Raw genomic sequence first — 20379 nt, 5'->3', positions numbered from 1 at the left:
GAAAGCATTGCAATTCTGTGTATCCTATTTTCACAACAAAAATAACAAATCAATGCTGTGTGTGTGTGTGTGTGTGTGTGTGTGTGTGTGTAACAAATTAACTTAAAAAACACTTTCTCTTATCCAGGCAATCCCATTAGGATAAAATCAGACTACAGAATGGAAAATCCATTACATATCCTGTAACATATATAATACTGACATTTAAAACAAAACGAGTAAAAATTATTTAGCTTCCCCAAAATGCCCCAGACAAAAACTAATAGAAAATGGTACAGAAACAAATCAGTTTAATGTACAAATCAGAGGCTTTTAACTTTGAGTACCCAACCTAGCCAGTCAACCAACAATTTCTTGGTCAACTCCTCCCATCTGGATGTCTCCCTGCTCCCCTTTAACAATCCTAGAACAAAACACCACCACTTAGCACTGCTGCTATTAAAAACAAACAAACAAACAAACAAACAAACAAACAAACAAAAAAACACCACCACTTGTAACTCTGCTAAGCTTTTAACCTGTGCCCTTTATCTTCTTCAAAACCCTAACCAAAATAAATCTGCTTGCCTCCCACACCTTCAGCCTCTACTGCTGCTGCTCTAGTTCAGATCCACATTTTCTTAATTAGGCTACTGCATTAGATTCCTTATTAATCTTCAATCTCACCCACATCTCCTATCTATCTTAACTTTGCTGCCAGAGACATACTTCCAATGTGCAAATCTAACCATAACCAGTTCCACTTTATGCCCAACCATGCCCTAAAATTTTTTTTTTATCTCTTTATTTTTTTTTTATTTTAGCATATTATGGAGCTTCAAGTGTTAAAGTTACATATACTGCTAAAATTTTCAATAGGCTAGACTCCCTATTACCTACAGAATAAACTCTAGAATCTTTTACACGGCATTCAAGACTCTTCATATTCTGGTCTTTACCTACCTGCTCTTCCTGTGTCAATCCCCCATAATCCGCAGAGTTTTATTTAACCAATATTGAGCTACAGTTCCCACTATTCCAATCTCTGTCTACCTGCCTGCAACGTCCTACTTCTGTTTGTCTTCCTGGCAAGTTTCTAACTCATCTCTTCAGCCTAAATTCAAATAACTCCTCTGTGAAGCTTTCCTGACTTCTTGGATATACTGTCCCCTTGGGTAGATATCCCCTAACCTATGTTCCTACTATAGCCTGTACATACATTTTTTATGGCAACTATTATACCATATTTTTTTAGTTTTATTAAAGCATGATTGACCAAAAAAACATTTATTCAATGTGTATAATGTGATATTTTGATATACATATATGTTGTGAAATGATTTCCACAAATCATATTTGGCATAGCAGAGTACCTAACACACAAATATTTATTAAGGGAATGAGAGTTTTGACTATGCGAATTAAGAAACTCAGAATCTAACATGTAAACATTTTTGTAATTGTGAAAGGGTAGAAGGAAAACAAGCAAAATAATCTCTACCTTTAGTTTCCACGTTATTAATCAAAACCCTATTGTATCAGAGTAAGGCAAGGTGCTTTTGTGTCCTAAATATTTCTCATTCTACTTCCATCACTTCATTCTTTTCTCTGACTGTAGCCAGCAGCCATAATTAGGAGAGCAGGCCAGAGCTCTGGCAACCCACACTGCTCCCCCAGCCCCATCCTCCCTCCACTCACTCTCACATGCAGGCCAATGTACCTCGTCCAGCAGAGCCCCTCCCGAGGGACCTGGACACGAATCAGACCTCAGGTGTAGCCTTGCCAGTGTACATTAATAATGAATTTATTTCCCTTACTTTTAATTACACACAGAACTAAGGAAACGTGTAAAATACACTTTGAGGAAGCCTGACATTATCAGGTGGAAATGCCCCTGAATGTGCACCTGCAGGTCTGTTTCTGCAGACCGAGAGCAATGGCTCACGTCTCATCACGTTGGAGCCAGCTGTGTCCCAGTTACCTGCTATTTTAATATTCATGTTGTTATCCAGCAGGAGATTTTCAGCCTTGAGGTCACGGTGCACAATCTTCCGACCATGACAATAATCAACAGCAGACAGAATCTGCCAGAATTTTCGCCTGGCTTCAGACTCATTTAACCGGCCATGATTAGCAAGATAGTCTATGAAAGAAGAGAGAATTTAGATTTAGTCACCAAAATAAAATAAATCCACTATTAGTATTCAGGAATTTTTTTCCTTCAAAAAAAATTTTTTTAAATGAATAAGGATTAGTGTTCAAATAATATGTTCTTGCCTTTGGAGAAGTAATTTCAATCACATTTCACTAGAGTCCAAATAAATTGTGAGAGTCCAGGACCAGACAACAGCAAGCCACACAATATTCAAAGTACAACTCAAAATGATATTTTTATGTCTAAGCACTCCCTCTGTCTTTTTGTTGAAAAATATATTGAGTATTGCTCCTAACCATACTTTTAAAATAAAACATAAAACAGAGAACATTAGTGAATTCGCTGAGATCTTATTAGACAAAGGATATCTTTTCTGAAATACTGTTTTCATGCAATTATTATACAAACTACTTTTAACATAAGATATGTGGTACCTGGAAGTAGCTTACATAATTCACACCCTGTTCTGTTGGAAGGAATAATTCTGATCCACCCAAGAACATGCTGACTTGTTCTCTAAATCAAACACTGTCATGACAGTCATTTTCACTAAGCTAAAAGACAAATATACTTTGCAAAGTACATTATCTTATGCAATGTCATAATCTTCATTAAAGCAGTTTACCTGAATATTAATTCTACATATACTGTGCACATGAATTCAATAAAAATAAACATTACAACTCATTCAAGTATCATCTGAAGCTCTAAAAGGGCTCTGAAATTATCTTCTGAGGGAGAGAGGGATCACCACAAAGACTTGAAAATTTTTTTTATTTAAGATAATTTTCCTAACTAAGGAACTGTTTGGTGAATCAATAGGCACAGTCATCTTCACACATTTTCTGCTCTAGTGCTTACTAATTTGCTGGCTTTTAAATTCCATGCCTATGGCCAATGCCCTTCCCAATATTTATTATAAAATTTACTAACATTTGCACAACACAAAGCATGTTCATATCGTAGTATCTGATTTAATCTTCCTTAAATGCTCTATGAGAACTAATACTCAATTCCCATTTTATAGATCAGAAAGCTGAAGATCACAGGCTGAAGTAATCTGGCTGAATTCATACAATTGGTGAGTGAATAGTTGATCTGGGACTAGAACCTTTGACTGAAGTTTTTATTATCAAGCATCTTTTCCTAGACTCCTGCTGAAATTCTAACCATGCTTTTAAAACCCTACTCAAATGTCACCTTCCCCTTAAGTAGTCCCTCATTGCTTTAAGTAGAAATAACCTCTCTTCTCTGAACTCCTTGTCACTCATCATACACTGACATGCGCTAGTATCAGAAACTGAGACAGTCAGTTCATCACAACTTCCCCTTGCTTTTACACTGCATGCAATTATCTGCATGCATATTATAAATACATATGTGTGTGCATGCACACAGCACAAACTCTAACATACCATATTTTGAAAAATTAAAGATATCTTCATTTAAGCTTCCTGAGGACAGGGACTATAATTATTCTCATCTGTGCTCCCCACAATGCTTAGCACTATGCGCGAAACATCATAGGTACAATACTTCATACTTAGCTGATTAAGGTCTATCATGGATGGTGTCATAAACTCTTCTATCAACAGTATTATAAAAATGTGGAGTATATGCCATACTCTACATATTATAGGCTTTAAATGTAAGCAGACATTTTGTCTATTCTTCTACACTGGCTAATATCAGAAACTGAGACATCCTCCCCTTCATTGCATAACCCCCTTGCCTTTACAGAGCCTGCATAATCAGCTGTCCATGACTCTGAAGGCGAGGAAAGGATCACTTAAGAATATGTAGAAGTTTTGATCAAAATGTCCAAATTGCCATCAGAAAGATTATGCTGAAGAACTGGTAAGTAGACAATGTGCCTTTGCCACCTTCCCCCCTCCCCACTGCCACCCCACCCAGAGATAGGCTCACGCTGTCACCCAGGCTGGAGTACACTGGCAGGGTCACAGCTCACTGCAACCTAGAACTCCTGAGCAATCCTCCTGCCTCGGCCCCCCAGAGTGCTCGGATTACAGGTGCGAGCCACGGCACCAGCCTATTGTTATTGTTTTTTAAAGCTATCAGTCCAAATTGGCACTACCACAGGCAAGGGGGAAGAAAAACTTTGAAACTTGGCATCAGGAAATGTACTGTCTGAAAAACAAAGGCATGGTATATCTGAACCTAAAATTACCACGTAAAGCCACAGCCATCACATGTCAGTGAATACGTAACACACAGTGTGAGAAAAATGACAACACCCAAATTCCAGAGATTAAGAGACAAACCATATAGAGAGGTGGTACTTTCACTATGTAAGTGAAAATTTCAGCAAGTATTCCAGTGTATCTATTATCTTCCCCGTTCTTTATGATTTCTGCAGTATAAGCATCCCTGAAAACCGTACCATCTGCTGAGAAATCAGTAACACAAGTAACTGAGCCAGAAACCTGTGGCTGCAAATAAAATTAGTTTAGGTTATACATCATCTCCTCTGAGGAACACAGTTATCAATCCAAGCTCAATTTAATGCACAAGGTCCTGAAGATAACATAGCAAAAGCATACTCATGTTTCACATTAAAAACCTCATTTAATTACAATTACAGAACAAACTTATGAGTGTAACAGCAATTCTCTGTATTAATTGCTTATGTGTGTATTTTTGATGAATGGATACCATTTTTTAAAACTTCTTTTTCCCTATGTTTACATTTGTTCTGATTGTGAAGTGAAATGTGATTTTATTTTTGTTGACTTTAATAACAAAACTTTTTAAGGTTTAAGGTTATATTTTGTTTGTCACCCTCCTACCACTTTGCTTTCTGGTAATTGATTTTTACTGTATTTTACAAAAATCATGGTATGCAACAGACTGGACAATTTATGCTCAATACCAGTAAGTTAAAGGCTTAGAAGCAGAGCCAACCCAGTGGTAATAAGCACCTTGGGCATCCAGATAGCATTCCCCAGTGAAAAGAACCAAGTCTTCTCGGAGAAATGACTGATTCCAGGTTTGGGGCAGGAAATTCGTTTTTATCATGGCAGAAAAAGCAAAGCTATTGAATATTTTTGTAGTCATGGTAAAATCAAAAAACAGTATAATGGGGTTTCCACTGACCAAAGACGGGAAAATGTGAGCATCAAAAAGAATAATGGGGGCTGGGCGCGGTGGAAATAAGTACTTTTAAAAAGAAAAAAAAATTCATGAAAAAAGATCTTGGTTTTTAACATTAACATAATGTCTCATCCTACAATATACATAAAATAGTTTCAAAGTAGCTATACTAATAGTACTATTAACAATAATCTGGATGAAGTATAAAAGTTAACATTTCTTTGTATTTCTTTTTATCTTAAAATTGTATTATCCACATAAAATTTTATATGCAATTTCAAGGGGGGTCTAAATACTATGTTTTAAAATTACTTGAAAAAATTATCTATGTGTGGTACCTTGCCAACATGATATAAGGATTGGTACATTTGTTTTCAAATATATTAGGAATTATTTTTTCTCTCTTCTTTGATTTATCTTTATTTCTTGCATATGTAACTGATCTAATATTTAACATAATGCAAAAGTTAAAACAATATAACAAGATATAGTCAGAGAAGGCTACTATCCCTGTTCCCTTCTTCTGCCTATAGGTAACTTTTAAAATTAGTTTTTGATTTACCTTTTCTGTGTTTCATTTTATATGAGAAAATGTCTATATATAATTGTATTCTCCCCACTTCTTACACAAAAACATTCTCTTTCTTTAAAAATGTCATAGCAGAACACAGAAATCTTCTACATTCCTTTTACAGTACTGCAGATATAATATTTTTAATATTTAATAGTGTGGTGCTAAGGTAAGAATGAAGGTTTAGAAGATAGGCTTCCTGGGTTCAAATTTTGTCTTCATACTTGCTAACTATGTGACCTTGAGCAAATTACTTAACCTCCCAAATCCTTCATTTGCTAATTCCAAAATGGAGATAACAGAAACCACCTCGAAAGGTTATGTGAAGATTAAATTTAAAAATACAACTATAAAAGAAAAAACCTATGCATAGTGCCTGATACATATAAGTGCTCAAAAATGTTAGGTACTATTACTTCAATTATGATTATTACTATTATTGTTGTTGTTATGTTGCCAGGGGTTGACTCAGGCTACCTTCCTTCCCTAACTACTATTTACCCATCAGCCCCTTGTGATACGGTTTCTATGTTTCACACACCACTAGAATTGCTTTAAAGTCACTGGCAAGTCCCTAGGCTAAGCCAATTAATTACCTTTTCTCAGTTCTCATTTTTTATGATCTTTAAGTGTTAAATTATATATTTAAATATATAATGTTTAATAATATATAAATATATATGTTAAATATATAATTTAACACTTAACTGGTCTCCAAGATAAACACCTCTCCATTAGATGCTGTGTTTGCCTTGTTTTTCTCCAAGTCTTTCACTAATTAGTTCTTTTTCTTCTAACTATATAAAACTACCTACCATAGCCTAGTCTAGGCTTTTGTCTTTTTATATTCTTTCCCTCATGGAACTAATCTAAACTATCACCTTTGTGTGCCTAACCTTTGATCTACTTTATTCTTAGTAGATGTTAGTCCTTTTTCATAATCTTCTTGTTTAGTGTCTGTCTCAGGGGTGCCTCTCTGGTCACCCCAGTAGTCTTAACACTCTGGCCTGAGACCTTCTGCTCACAGACCCTACTCAGTATCTAATGAAGATCAGATTCAAATCTAATCGTACAAATGCACACATAATTTTTTTTTTTTTTTTGAGACAGAGTCTCACTTTGCTGCCCAGGCTAGAGTGAGTGCCGTGGCATCAGCCTAGCACACTGCAACCTCAAACTCCAGGGCTCAAGTGATCCTCCTGCCTCAGCCTCCTGAATAGCTGGGACTACAGGCATGTGCCACCATGCCCGGCTAATTTTTTCTATATATTTTAGTTGGCCAATTAATTTCTTTCTTTTTATAGTAGAGATGGGGTCTCGCTCTTGCTCAGGCTGGTTTCGAACTCCTGACCTTGAGCGATCCTCCCTCCTAGGCCTCCCAGAGTGCTAGGATTATAGGTGTAAGCCACTGCACCCGGCCCTATCACATAAAATTTTATATGCAATTTCAGGGGGGTCAGAAGTGGACTATAAAATCTTAGGTTTAATACCAGGTTGAGAAACTCTGCCCCTGGGGGATTTCATTCATTACTTAAATTTTTAGAAAAATAATCTCCAGATTTGCCAAGTACATTCAGCCTCTCAACAGTTACTTAATTGTATATCTATATAGTTTTTTCTTTCTCCTACTGCAATGTTATCAAGACTGAGCTCATCTTTCTTTTTATAAACTTCATTACCACCTTCTAAGTCACTATAACTATCATCTTACAGACACTCAACCTCAAAAATTCAAGAGTCATCTTCTACTAACCCCTAAATTAAGTATAGCTGAAGCCCCAATAAGTTTCACGTTATACAGATTTTAGTTATATATAGTATTTCATTCTGCCTTTATAGATAATAACCCTAATTTTATAGCATAGTGCCTGACATAATAAATGCACAATACATGTTAGCTGCTATCATCATCATCTTCACTACTGAGTAGAATCTCTTGTCTTCCCTCAGGGATAAGAGGCAGCCTTCCCAGCATCTTATCAAAGACAATGGGAAACACAGATAACTGAGTTCCCTTAAGCTTCAGGGATGTCAGATCTTTTCATGATCACCTTTAAGCCTCATATTCTTCATTTAGAAATTATCAGCCTCCCTCAAAGATGCAGCTAATAGTCCAAAAGATTAATAATTTATGCAATTAAATATTAATGTTATGTTAAAAGGATTTAATTTGTAATTTCATCAATTTGTAACTTGGGAGTAACGTAAAAAGGCTGATGCCAATTTAATATTTTATGCTTAAAGAGTCTTTTATTTAAAAAAAAAAAACTCAAAAAATTAAATACTGGACAGAGGTTTCTAACCCACAAATCCACGAAGACTTCACATTTCTAATTAATAAATTTGAAGAGAAACAATGTTTTCAGGAACATGACAACTATGAACCCTGAACCTCCACCTAACTATCATCTTACAGCTCCCATAAGGTAATCAAAACAGGCTCACTTGCTCTCTTCAAAATATTTTGAAGATCCATTGTTTTCAATTCCCATACCCAAATTTATACTCATCTTTTTCTCTACTGATTCTTTCTTCTAATCAGCACAAAAATGATACTGTGAAAAAGACCCCTTCTTATTGTAGATCGGGACTCCAGTCTTTGTCAGCTCAGCTTGTGCTGGTTCTTACCAATCACTCTCGGAACATAACTAAGAAAGGAAGGACCATTAAATAAAATAAAAACCTGAACAACAGGTTTATAGCACATTATAACCTGACATGTGAACACTAAAAGAAAATGGATTAGTTGTTTGAGCTGTATTGTTAGGATAACCTGTGTTATCCTAATTTTAAATATTAGATTATAATATTATTTCTAATATTAAACTTGTAACCTTGAGATATATTTGTGATTATGAAACTACAGATTATAAAACATTTTGCTTTTCTGTTTGTTTTTGTAAGTACATAATCATTTCAAATTGTGTGTTCAACAAAAATTAAGGAAATTGTTGCTTGTGGTATACTCTGGCAATTTAATTGTGCTTTCAGCAATTTCCCTACATTAGACTGTTCGCATCTGTTAGATTCTGAATCAGTTCTTCAAGCTATGTGGAACCACTGAAGCAAACCACAGTCTTTTGAGAAGTGAAGTTACACAGAGTTTTTAGTTACACAAGTAAAGTTCTAAAGGTTATTTACAATTAACTTTCATAACTATATGTTCAAGTTCTCAGCAATAATTAAAAGCAAATATAGTCAAACTTTTCTAAAACATTTATAAACCCTATATAGAAGCCAAGAGATTGTAACATATGATGGTAGTAACAGATTTCAAACAAACAGATGACTTCAAAATTTTTTCATGCCTTTAATAAAACACATATGTAAATACATTTCTGGATTTCCTTTTACCTAGGGAGATTTCAAAATACAGTAGAAATAAGTTCTAGAGTCAGATAAGCCTGATTTTGAATCTTGGTTCTATTTTTCACTGCTCTGTCACCTTGGGCAGGCTGTTTAGGTCCTGGATTACTCTAATTTCTCAGTAATAAACCCCAAGTTTTGTTCTTGATGGGAGAGTCACTAAATGTTCTGCACATGAATTCTAACTTGACGGCAAAGAACCCTTACAAGGGGTTTTATTCCACATCTATCCTAGTGGAGCAATTCTTTAGCCCGTCATGTGAAAAATATCTGTACGCAGTATCTAATAAGAGAGAATATACTGTATGCAGTATGTAATAAGAGTTACAACACAGAATATATATTAGGAAACAACTTTTAATTCCAATTTTGAAATATATCATAGGGTAAATCAAGGCTTATAAAGGTGAACATGTACAAAAACCATACTTTTTGGTTCAGTTTCTATACATGTGTATAGATCTTTAAAAAACCCTAAACACCTCAGTTACAAATCAGAATAAAATCAATTAAATAAGAATGATGAGCACAGTAGCATAGGACTACTTGGGGCCCTCAATTGTACCGACTCTCTTCAGGTCAATCTGAAAGCATGGTGCTCTCTCCCTCACGGAATGAAATTAAGGAAGAAAGCTAAAGTTCTAAGAGGTTAAAGTATAAAGTCCATTTATTCAACAAATATTTGAGTGTCAGTCACTATGCTTGGCACTTTGCCCTCATGAAACTTCTGAGTGGAGAAAAAGACAATAAATAAATAGACAAATAAGAATTATAATTTCAAGGTGCAATAGATGCCAGGGAAATAGGGTAATCAATCAGGAAGTATCTGGATGAGGCTACTTTGCATAGGGTGATCATGAGAGGTTTCTGTGAGAAGGTACTAGCGGGGAGAAAAACATTCTAGGAAAAGATGTAGCACATTCATGAAACCAAAAGGAGACCCATGAGGCTAAAGCACAAAGAGCAAGGAAGGAGGAAGGTGTACAACAAAACTGAGCAAGTCAAGCTAAGCAAGGATTTATAGGCTTAAGAAGGAAGCCTATATCTTATAATATTAAGAAATGAATTAAGGGTTTTACATATGGGAGAGATCTGATCTAATTTACATTTTAAAAGCACTTAAACATAATCTGAAACTGAGAACTCCATGCTAATAAGCCATACAACCCCACTCAACAAAAATTAAAAGAAAAAAACTTAAGCACCTCTATGAGAATGGTCCTGATATCTCAACTGATGTAAGAGCCACAAGGAAATAAAATCCAGCCCGTAATGCAAACAGATTTACAATATATATGAGAAAAAAAGTTAAATAATAAAAACCTTAATCAACACTTCAAGAAAATAATAGCAGGGATATCATGAGGTACTTACTGGCTTACAGATAAGATGAGGTACTGTCTGAAACATCATCAACTGTCTTAATATGATTCCAGAACAATAGTTGGGTTTTGGGTTTTTTTTTTGTTTTGTTTTTTTTTTTGTTTTTTTTTTACTTATTTTGATATATGTAGTAACATTTTATTAACTGTCCCAGAACTGCTTTTTAGGCAGTGATTTAAAAGAAAAAATAATGTCAATAGCCTGGGAAAGTGCCCAGTCATATTTAATGCCAGATGATGATGATGTCATCTGGATGGTATTAAACATTCCAGACAATTCCCCAAATAGGTACTTTCAGCCCACCTATTTTTATCATCTCTCCAGGACCTCAAAGTCTGTTGTGAATTATTTCTGAGTAATGACTATGACTGGACTGACAAATGAGTCACTCTAAGCTGAACTACTGATGTTGTGTGCTATTTACTCAATTTATGGTAGTGTTATAATAATATTTATAAATGCAATCTGGTCACACTTCTAACACATTCTTTACACAGATAAATACATCCAGATAGCTATTTTGATATGCAATTATTTCTTAAGAAGGAAGGAAATGTAGTCTAAAGAACAGACTATGGTTTACCAAACCACACAATTTTTAGAAATTAGAATCCAAATGTCAAACTTGCAGAATAAGATAATGATGAAGGAAGCAGATTTGTTAATTTTGATATTTTGGTTTCTGTATAGATATCCTCTAAACATATCTACATTTTTAGCACTTGAGATATAAGACATCATCATCATTCATTCATAAATCAAAGGCACATATATCTCTTTCATTTCTTCCTTGAGTTCTTCAGGTGAACTAAAAGAATAAAAACAATGAAGCCATGCTAGATTGGTTCATTCAGAAATGGGCATCAGGAACTGAAGAGTAAAATTAAGCTATACTAAGTAGAACCAATTTTTTAATGAAGCTTTTGCAATAAAGTTAGTAAATAGTAAGTCAAGGTTCTTGGGAAAACAAATTCATAAAAGGGCAAGCCCCTTAGTTTATTAGCCAGTGGCTTGACTTATACTGTATGTTTAGTGGGGTCCCATACAGTAATAATGACATTGTGAAGTCACTTGTTAGAAAGGAGAAAGACAACAGTGAAAGGGAAAGGATAGCTGGAAAGAACAAGACAATCTGATCAACTATTCAGACATCAAAGAGGACAGTTAATTCAGTGACAAACTGACATTATAAGGTTGAAATATTTCTGTGGTAGATTACTGCTCCCATTTCTTCATTCCCTCCCCATAACAGATTTATCCATACCCTTTGTCATCTGACTTTGCTATGCCTCCCAGCAGACTAGGTGGTACACATTCCTGCCTTTTTGCGTTTGGTCTTGGGGAATGTGAATGGCTTGACTTGGTCTCTTGTGTTTCTACTATCTATCATGAGAAGAGAATGCCCAAAAGGAGAAACATGTGGAGCAGACCTGAACCCAATTTATATAGTCTGAAATGGAGCCACCCCAGATGATGTGCAAAGAATATTTGTCGATGTAAACCACTAAATTTGGGGGGCTGCTTGTTATATAACATTACCACAGTAGAAATATGACTAGTATACAATTTCTAATATTGGAAAAAATTTTGCTCAGCTATAAATTCACAACAGTTGTACACAGAAATCTTTTGAACATGTTTGTCACATAATATATGATTATGATATTTTGTGTTCCTTAACTATTACACATGCCCTTGTTTTATTTTTACACACCTGGTTGACATCTATGGATATTAAAACCAACCTGACTGGCCTTGAAAAACATTTGGCTGGGAACTGCTCGTGTAGACTGTATTAATTACTGGCTCCACTAAGTAAGATGATGTAGAAAAGTCTACATCAGAAAAGTTTCATCTCAGAGAGATTGCTTGAGCACTTTCTTCCAAGCCAGTTTACCCACTATCAGCAGCTAGACTTACCCACTGCCTCCTATTTCCAGGTTTAGTGCTGGGAAAGAGGGACTACTGTTTAGGCATGGTTCTGAAGAATCAAATATGAACAATTTCAGAAATAAAGGAAGATAAAAGAGACAAACGGGTTAGTTATGGCTAACTCCTATGTCAAGGAAGTAATTACAGAAAGAAGATAGTTCCAAAACAACATGGACTAATATTAAAAACACTGAGCTCTGTTCTCAGCTCTTCAGAAAAATCACTTAATCTTTGTTGGCCTCAGTTTCTAAATATATATAACTATGTAACCCTTAAGGTTGCTTTTTAATTCAATATATTTATTTATTTTTTTATTTCAGCATATTATGGCGGTACAAATGTTTAGGTTACATGTGTTGCCTTGCCTCCCCTTCCCCCCTGGAGTCAGAGCTTCAAGCATGTCCATCCCCCAGATGGTGTGCATCACACTCATTATATATGTATATACCCATCCCCTCCTCCCCTCTACCATCTGCCTGACACTCCAATAAATGTTATTCCTATATGTCCACTTAGGTGTTGATCAGTTAATACCAATTTGCTGATGAGTACATGTGGTGCTTATTTTTCCTTTCTTGGGATACTTCACTTAGTAGTTAATTCAATATTAATACTTCAATAGATATCAGTTTTGCATAAAAGCATGACTTCAAATTTCCCTTTGGTTTATTTTTACCTCATCTCTTACCCTGTGATGTCTAGTACAAAAATCTTGAGGGTGCTTGATTTAAGACAGGAGAGAAGTTAGATGTATGGATGGCAGCTCTGAAACTGCTTCTTACTCAGCAATGAGGAGGAAAGGACAACATCCGAAGTGGAAAATAACTGACTGCTAGAAGCCAGAAGAAAACAGATCAAATCCAAGAGGCCACAGGAAAAATAAAAGGCTCCAGTATGGGTAGTATTCTGGGACCCAACACAGGCAGAAAAGCCTAGATCTCCACCTACCGTAGTTTAAGAAAACAAGATCTGGCATTTCACAAAGCTAGTAGTAGTGTGCCAAAACAAGGGTACTCAGAGTTACAGAAATACAATCAAATGTAAGAACAGATATTAAACCCTGTAACCCTGTAGCTATTTAATAAATGTTTCCTTTAACAACAGAAAAGAAGCTTGACAATGGTTATGAAACCTGCTGGTCCTAAGAACTTAGTGACTATGATCCTGAATAACAGAGGAACAGGCACAGCACGGTTTTCTTCTGTGGCCTTTAAAACGTTAATATTTGGCAAAAGGACATGACTTCATAGAGTTGGGTCTGCAGATTCAACATTTAACATTTAATGATGTCTCCAGGTGGTTTAAGTGGTTAGTCTTGAGCCACAGGTGTTGGTAACCAGGAAGGAGATTTGCATGGGTTTCTAATCATTACTCAAACCAACCACACTATTAACCTGTACTGCTGACACACAAAGTTTAAAATAAAGGCAAGTTTAAAATACGGCACTCTTAAGATACCATTTGGCATCTTTCTCACTAATCCTTAAGTTTTGTTAAAGCCAGAGTTTAAACTAATAGTGGTTGAATCAAGAGAATTTAGAAAGTGTCTCACTCTGTGTCATTAGCTCAAAGCTGTAGACCTAACAAAGTTAGAACATGGCTCTGGGACTTGAGGACATTAAAAGTCCTTGTAGCCTCTCAAAGGTGTTGTTTCCATAGATTTTAGAGCAAGAGTTTCTGACTACCTTGTTGTTTAGTCAGCAGCTTCTCGACAGTCTCTGGCCTATCTTTCTAATCAATCTTTTCCATTCTCTTGTTCCTTCCTCTTCTAGCGGAAGGAAAAAGATAATTTAATAAATCTATTTTGCTTTCCAGGAATTTGTTAAGACATGCTAAATATAATCACTGTTTAACTACCCAATTATTATGAGAATGTTAATCAAAAGTTAAGTTATGATTCCTTTACAATTTTGATTGTGCACTTAAAAAGTTGCCAATCTAAGCTTTGCTAAATATCTTAGGCATAAGCATCTCATAATTAAGGAATATTCTATTAGAGTTTAACATATCTCATAATACTAAGGCCTTTTAGAACTATGTAAATCCAAGAGGAGCTAAAGCTAAAGCCTTAGAGAAATTCTGAGCTTTCTCTATTTTAAATTTAAAGTCTATTATGCTCTAATATTACCAAAAGTTCAAACAGACTACCTTAGGCGCTATTCAAATATTTGTGAACCATTAAGCTTTTATATAAATAAGAATGTCTGTTAGCCAAACATGTTGGAAAAAGCCAGTGAAATAAGTCAATGCCTTTGGATTTGATCCTTTGAAATCTGCAGGATTAAGCAATCAGTGACAACATGGATTTATAATTCCCATGTAGTGAGTTTCTGGCTTTATGTTTCCTGAAGAAAATTTCATCATGCAGATGTATGAGAAAAATTTCATTCACAGTATTTTAAACTACTATAATTAGGTTGCAGTTTCTGCCGTGAATAGGATAAAGTTTTATCAAATATGGGCATCCCCATAACACATAGATAAAAGAAAAAGAGTAAGGAGGGGATGAAGAGAGGTTGATTAATGGGTACAAATATACAGTTTGACAGAAGAAATAAGATCTAGTGTTTGCTAGATAAGTATACTATATATTTAAAAATAGCTAGAAGAGAATAATTTGAATGTTTCTAGCATACAGAGAAGACAAATATTTAAGGTGATGATATCCCGATTACACTGATTTGATCTTTACAAATTATATATTTGTATTACGTTATCACATGTACCCCTAAAATATGTACATCTATTATGTATCAATAAAAAAGTAAAATTAGGCCGGGCGCTGTGGCTCACGCCTGTAATCCTAGCTCTTGGGAGGCCGAGGCGGGCGGATTGCTCAAGGTCAGGAGTTCAAAACCAGCCTGAGCAAGAGCGAGACCCGTCTCTACTATAAATAGAAAGAAATTAATTGGCCAACTGATATATATATAAAAAATTAGCCGGGCATGGTGGCGCATGCCTGTAGTCCCAGCTACCCGGGAGGCTGAGGCAGAAGGATCACTAGAGCCCAGGAGTTTGAGGTTGCTGTGAGCTAGGCTGACGCCACGGCACTCACTCTAGCCTGGACAACAAAGCGAGACTCTGTCTCAAAAAAAAAAAAAAAAAAAAAGTAAAATTAAAAAAGATAAAGGCAGAAAAGATACTTTAGGAGCTGAGACTGGGGAGCAGGGTTTGGAAAGGTAGTCTATGGCAGTGAGAAAGGGATAGCCAATATCAGAAAGGATGGGAGGGGGTTAAGGAAATGATGTATTTAAAAAGTAAACCAAAGTCAGGGTTTAAAGACAAAAAAGTCTAAATACTGGATAAAGTACCACAGCCAAAATACAGCTAAGAATTAACAATTTAATTGTTTGTTGACTAAGTTTTCCAACTTAGTTTATTAGTACTTTTTGTGTGTTGGAAAACATTTCTAATTTATAAGGAATTCAAAACAAGGAGGTTTCTTTATAATAATTTTGATGAAACACAACAATTTCATAAAATTATATCTCTATAAAGAATTATCAACAGAAATAATTTTTCTGAGGTCTTGTCTTAGATACAGGTAGATTCTGAAAGAAATAAACACACATATATCACTGTATTCCCCCCCCTCCCTCCCTCTCTCTCTTTCTCTCTCTCTCTCTGTCCAAACAGTTTAGTTCTATTCTAGTCAAAATGAGCTCTGCCTGGAAGTGGAGAGAAAAGAACCATGTATATGAGTCATAATAAAGGAGTCAACTGTTATTCTTGTTCTCTTTCAAACTTCCATTTTATGAGTTTCCTTCTTGATTTATCAGCCATTTATTTATTCATTCATTCGTTAATAAGATATTGGGCACTCTGATGTCTAGCCTCATCATTCAACCTCCTACTCACCAATGCCACATGGATATCTATGACGCACCTCAAATTTAACATGTCCCAAACAAAACTAAAAAATGTCATCTCTCCTAACCCTGTACCTTCCCTTTACTGAGTCTTCCGAACTCAGTAAAAGGCCACTTTAATCTTACACTTAATACTGAGACCCTTTTCTCTCTCCACATTCAATCCATCAGCAAATTTTTTCAACTCTAATTTAGACATGTGTCCAGAATCCCGCTATTTTTCTTCAACTCCATCAATGCCCCTCTAGTGTAAATCACCATTATCCTTTGCCTGAACTACTACAATAGTTTCCTGACTGGTTTTCCTACTTTTATCTCTGCCTTTATCTTCTATTCCTGACACAGTAGCCAGAGTGATCTTTAGAAACAGTTATATCATGCCAGTCCTCTGTCCATAACCCTCCCATGGCTTCTCATATCACTTAGAGTAAAAGCCAAAGTTCTTACTATGGCCTAACAAGCCCCTGCATAACCTGAAACTGAAAACATCTTTTTAACCAAAAGAGCTGAAGACTCCAAAATTATACAACATAATAACGTGTGACTGGTCATAGCTCAGACTTAATGTATGTACTCAAATTCTTTAATGGCGAATTGTGGGGCGCGGTGCGTCTTCCTTGCTGGCGAGGCGGGCGCGACAGCGAATATCGAAACCAAACCTTAATCTCTACCATGGAATTACATTCACAAGTTTGCAAGAGAACGTGTATAAGTTTGTCCAGTGTAACAGTATTTGAAATAGTTAAAACCAGGAAACCACCTAAAAGTCTATTTAATAGAAGGAATGGTTATATAAATTATGGCATGTAATTACACTGGTGGAACACTATGAAGCTGTTAAGAATGTGACAAGGCTTGAGACCAGGCTGGGCAACACAGTGAGATCCCATCTCTTAAAAAAGGAGTGATGAATCTTTATTCATTTACATGGAAGTTTCTCTGTCTCTCTCATACCCCACTTACTTTAGTAATTCCAAACTGAGCGCAGTTCCCTACATATAGCCTTTGCACATGCTATTTCCTCTGAATATCTCCATCCTCCTCACTGTACTAATTCCTATTCATCTTTCAAAGCTCATCTCAGAGTATCATCTCATTAAAGAAGCCTTTCCTGACTCCTCTGGCTGGGGTAGGATAGGTTAATATTTGTTGTATAAAATAAAGGAAAAATACCTACATTTTCTATTTTATACAAACTAGCTTGAAACTTCATTCTAAAAATTATTTGGTATCTATTTTCTTTCCCTCAAATCCAATGTAATTTTTAAAAATTTTTCTTTCTTTCCTTTTTTGTTTTTGTTTTTTAGAGACAAGGTCTCACTCTGTTGCCCAGCCTGGAGTGCAGTGGTGCCATCATTGCTCACTGCAGCCTTGAACTCCTGGGCTCAAGTGATCCTCCTGCCTCAGCCTCTGAGTAGCAAGGACTACAGGTGTGCACCATGACACCTGGCTCATTTTTACATTTTTTGTAGACACCTGACTAATTTTTAGTTTTTTTGTAGAGACAGGGTCTCACTATGTTGCCTAGGCTGGTCTTGAACTCCTGGCCTCAAGCAATCCTCCTGCCTTGGCCTCCCAAAGTGCTGCGATTATAGGCATGAGCCACTGCACCCAGACTAATGTAGTATATTTGTATGTCACAAGATCTACCACTGATACAGAACTATGGCCAGTGATCTTAAATAACATTAGTTGGAAATCTGTTGCAGTGAAGAATCATTTTTTTATATCTCTATTGAGATATAATTAGCACAACATGCAATTCATCCATTTAGGTTGCACACTTCAGTATTTTCTAGTACATCACAGGGAGAATTATTATTTTAGCAACAACAAAAACAGTCTCTGAGTTTGGAAACCATCAATTTGTGATTACCATAAGATGAAACACAAAGGTAGTTAAAAAAATAAAGCAGTTATTCTATCTACACAGTTGGTTAAAATATTTCCATAAGAAAATCCATCTGGGGACCATATTATCAGGTTATAGAAAGAGGAAAGAAACCTGTACTAACCTCAATCTCATCAAATGTTAAAAAAAGACATTTCTACGGCTCCATAAATAATTATAGAATGAATACAATTTCCAACTATCTACTAAATATTTTCAAATGGATATCGTCCTAATCTTTTATATTCAACATGCTCTGAATGGAACCCATTACTTACTGTTTTCTTTTGTAACTTCGTCATTCCTATTAATGGTACCAGTATTCCCCTTATAGTTATCTTCGACATCTAGCTCTCTTTCATTCTGTCATATTCTGTAGGGTTTTCACTTGTAATTTCACAAATGCAAATTCACACTCAGGACACAATTCCCTTCCTCTACTTAGTCCTCTTGGAAACCTTCCTCAAGTTATGATCCTCTTAGTGTTTTGATGCATGTGGGGTGAACCATAAATTTAGGTCTTAGTCCAAAGTCAGACCATAACTACAAACTGGGTTTATCTCATCATTTTTAAAAATAATATTCTTTTATTAAGATAACCGACAACCACCATAAATTATCATTTTTACATCTTGTATATTTCCTCACTAATCCTTATTACTGTTATCCATAACTAAATTGAACTTTTCTTATCTCTAAAATCTGACTGGAATGCTAATGTAATCCTGGAGACTCCCTTGTCATCTCACACCTTTTAGAGATAGTATTCATTTTTGGCACTGCAAGTCAGCCAGCTATTCAGAAATTTTACTTTAATGCTTGTGTTCTCTCAAATAGCATAAAGAGATAAAGATTACATCTTGGAACTGTAACATAGAGTATAAATATGTCATGACTATTTCTCTGCAATAAATTCTATTTTCATATAATTTTCTGCCCTCTGTTGTTATTAATATTACCTCCAGGATTTGCTAGTTAGGTGTTTCCTAATTTTACATATAGGTTCCTATTTTTAGCAGGATATGACATCATAAATGTATAAATGACTGAAAAAAAATTTTTAAACAGGTGAAATTTTAATTGAAGCATCAGAAATTTATTAATCTGATGTGAAAACGATGAACACACCCTAAAACGGAGGAGAAAGACATGACAACAATGGAAATTTAAGTGTTTGGATTTTTTTTTTTTAGTGACATAAAATGAAACAAAATCACTCAATTTGAGGAGATAAAAAAGTAGACAGCTTAAATTTGATTATATTGCATTAAATAAAAGTCTGCTGTTGTGGGCAACAGCCTGACCTTGTCTTCAGATTTTACAGACTGCCTCTAATATACAGATTATTATTATTATTTTAAATCTTTCAATTATGAATATAACTGCTTACTAGAAAACAACCTCAACAAAGATTTAAATTAATTTTATAACAGGCCAGGAAATAAAATAGAGAAACAATACCCTATCCTTAGGAAAGGCCTTTGGAAAAAGCACAGTACCTGAAAAGAACCCCCACCCCTCCATAACATCAGAGGGGCAAACGCTATTGCAACTATGATGACTTTGTACTTGTTTCACAAGACAAACTGAAATTTCTAGCTCCACCAAGATCTCCATGAGGTTGGGGGACGGTAGAGGTGCCAGCCTTTTAAATCTTGGAGATTCCAACAGAAAGCAAATAAGCTTTGCTTCAACATCATTGGTAAGAGCATTTATTTATCCTGTCTACTTCATGCCAGTGCAGCAGTCACACAGTTTAAAGCTTCTCCTGCCCAGCTGTTTGGAACTATCCAAGGTTCTGACCCTTAATGGTGGTCTAGTAACCTAGAAAGCAGCACTTGGGCTGGCGGGTTGGGGAGCAGTGCTAGGAAAACCAAAGTCCACAGAAAACAGAACTGTAGTCTTAGTGGTTCTCTGCCATTTCTAAATCTTTATTCTATCTCCCACCCACTTTGGCCTTTTTCTGATCATTCCATCCAGCCCTGGTCGACATTTTACCTCAGGGCACCCATGGTATATCACCAAATCCTATCAAATTCCTATAGCATCTGGATCTATTCCTTTCTTCCTTATTTCAACCATTCTCCCCACTCTACTATTTTAGGAGCAGAGATCAGTAGAT

At 35.6% G+C, this 20379-nt stretch overlaps 1 protein-coding gene across 2 annotated transcripts in view; it reads right to left on the bottom strand.

The window, feature by feature from the left end:
* The window catches only part of SIK2 (salt inducible kinase 2), a 135452-nt gene that overhangs the window by 39220 nt on the left and 75853 nt on the right, over positions 1-20379 (bottom strand). For both annotated transcript variants that reach the window (XM_076002501.1, XM_012749552.3), the window contains exon 4: positions 1961-2122. In XM_076002501.1, coding sequence (XP_075858616.1) covers positions 1961-2122 — 162 coding nt within the window. The remainder of the gene's footprint in view (positions 1-1960; positions 2123-20379) is intronic.

This window comes from Microcebus murinus, chromosome 4, assembly GCF_040939455.1.
Source record: "Microcebus murinus isolate Inina chromosome 4, M.murinus_Inina_mat1.0, whole genome shotgun sequence".
NCBI lineage: Eukaryota > Metazoa > Chordata > Mammalia > Primates > Cheirogaleidae > Microcebus > Microcebus murinus.
Note: the sequence above shows the minus strand (reverse complement) of the source record. Positions and strands in the feature narration are given on the sequence as shown.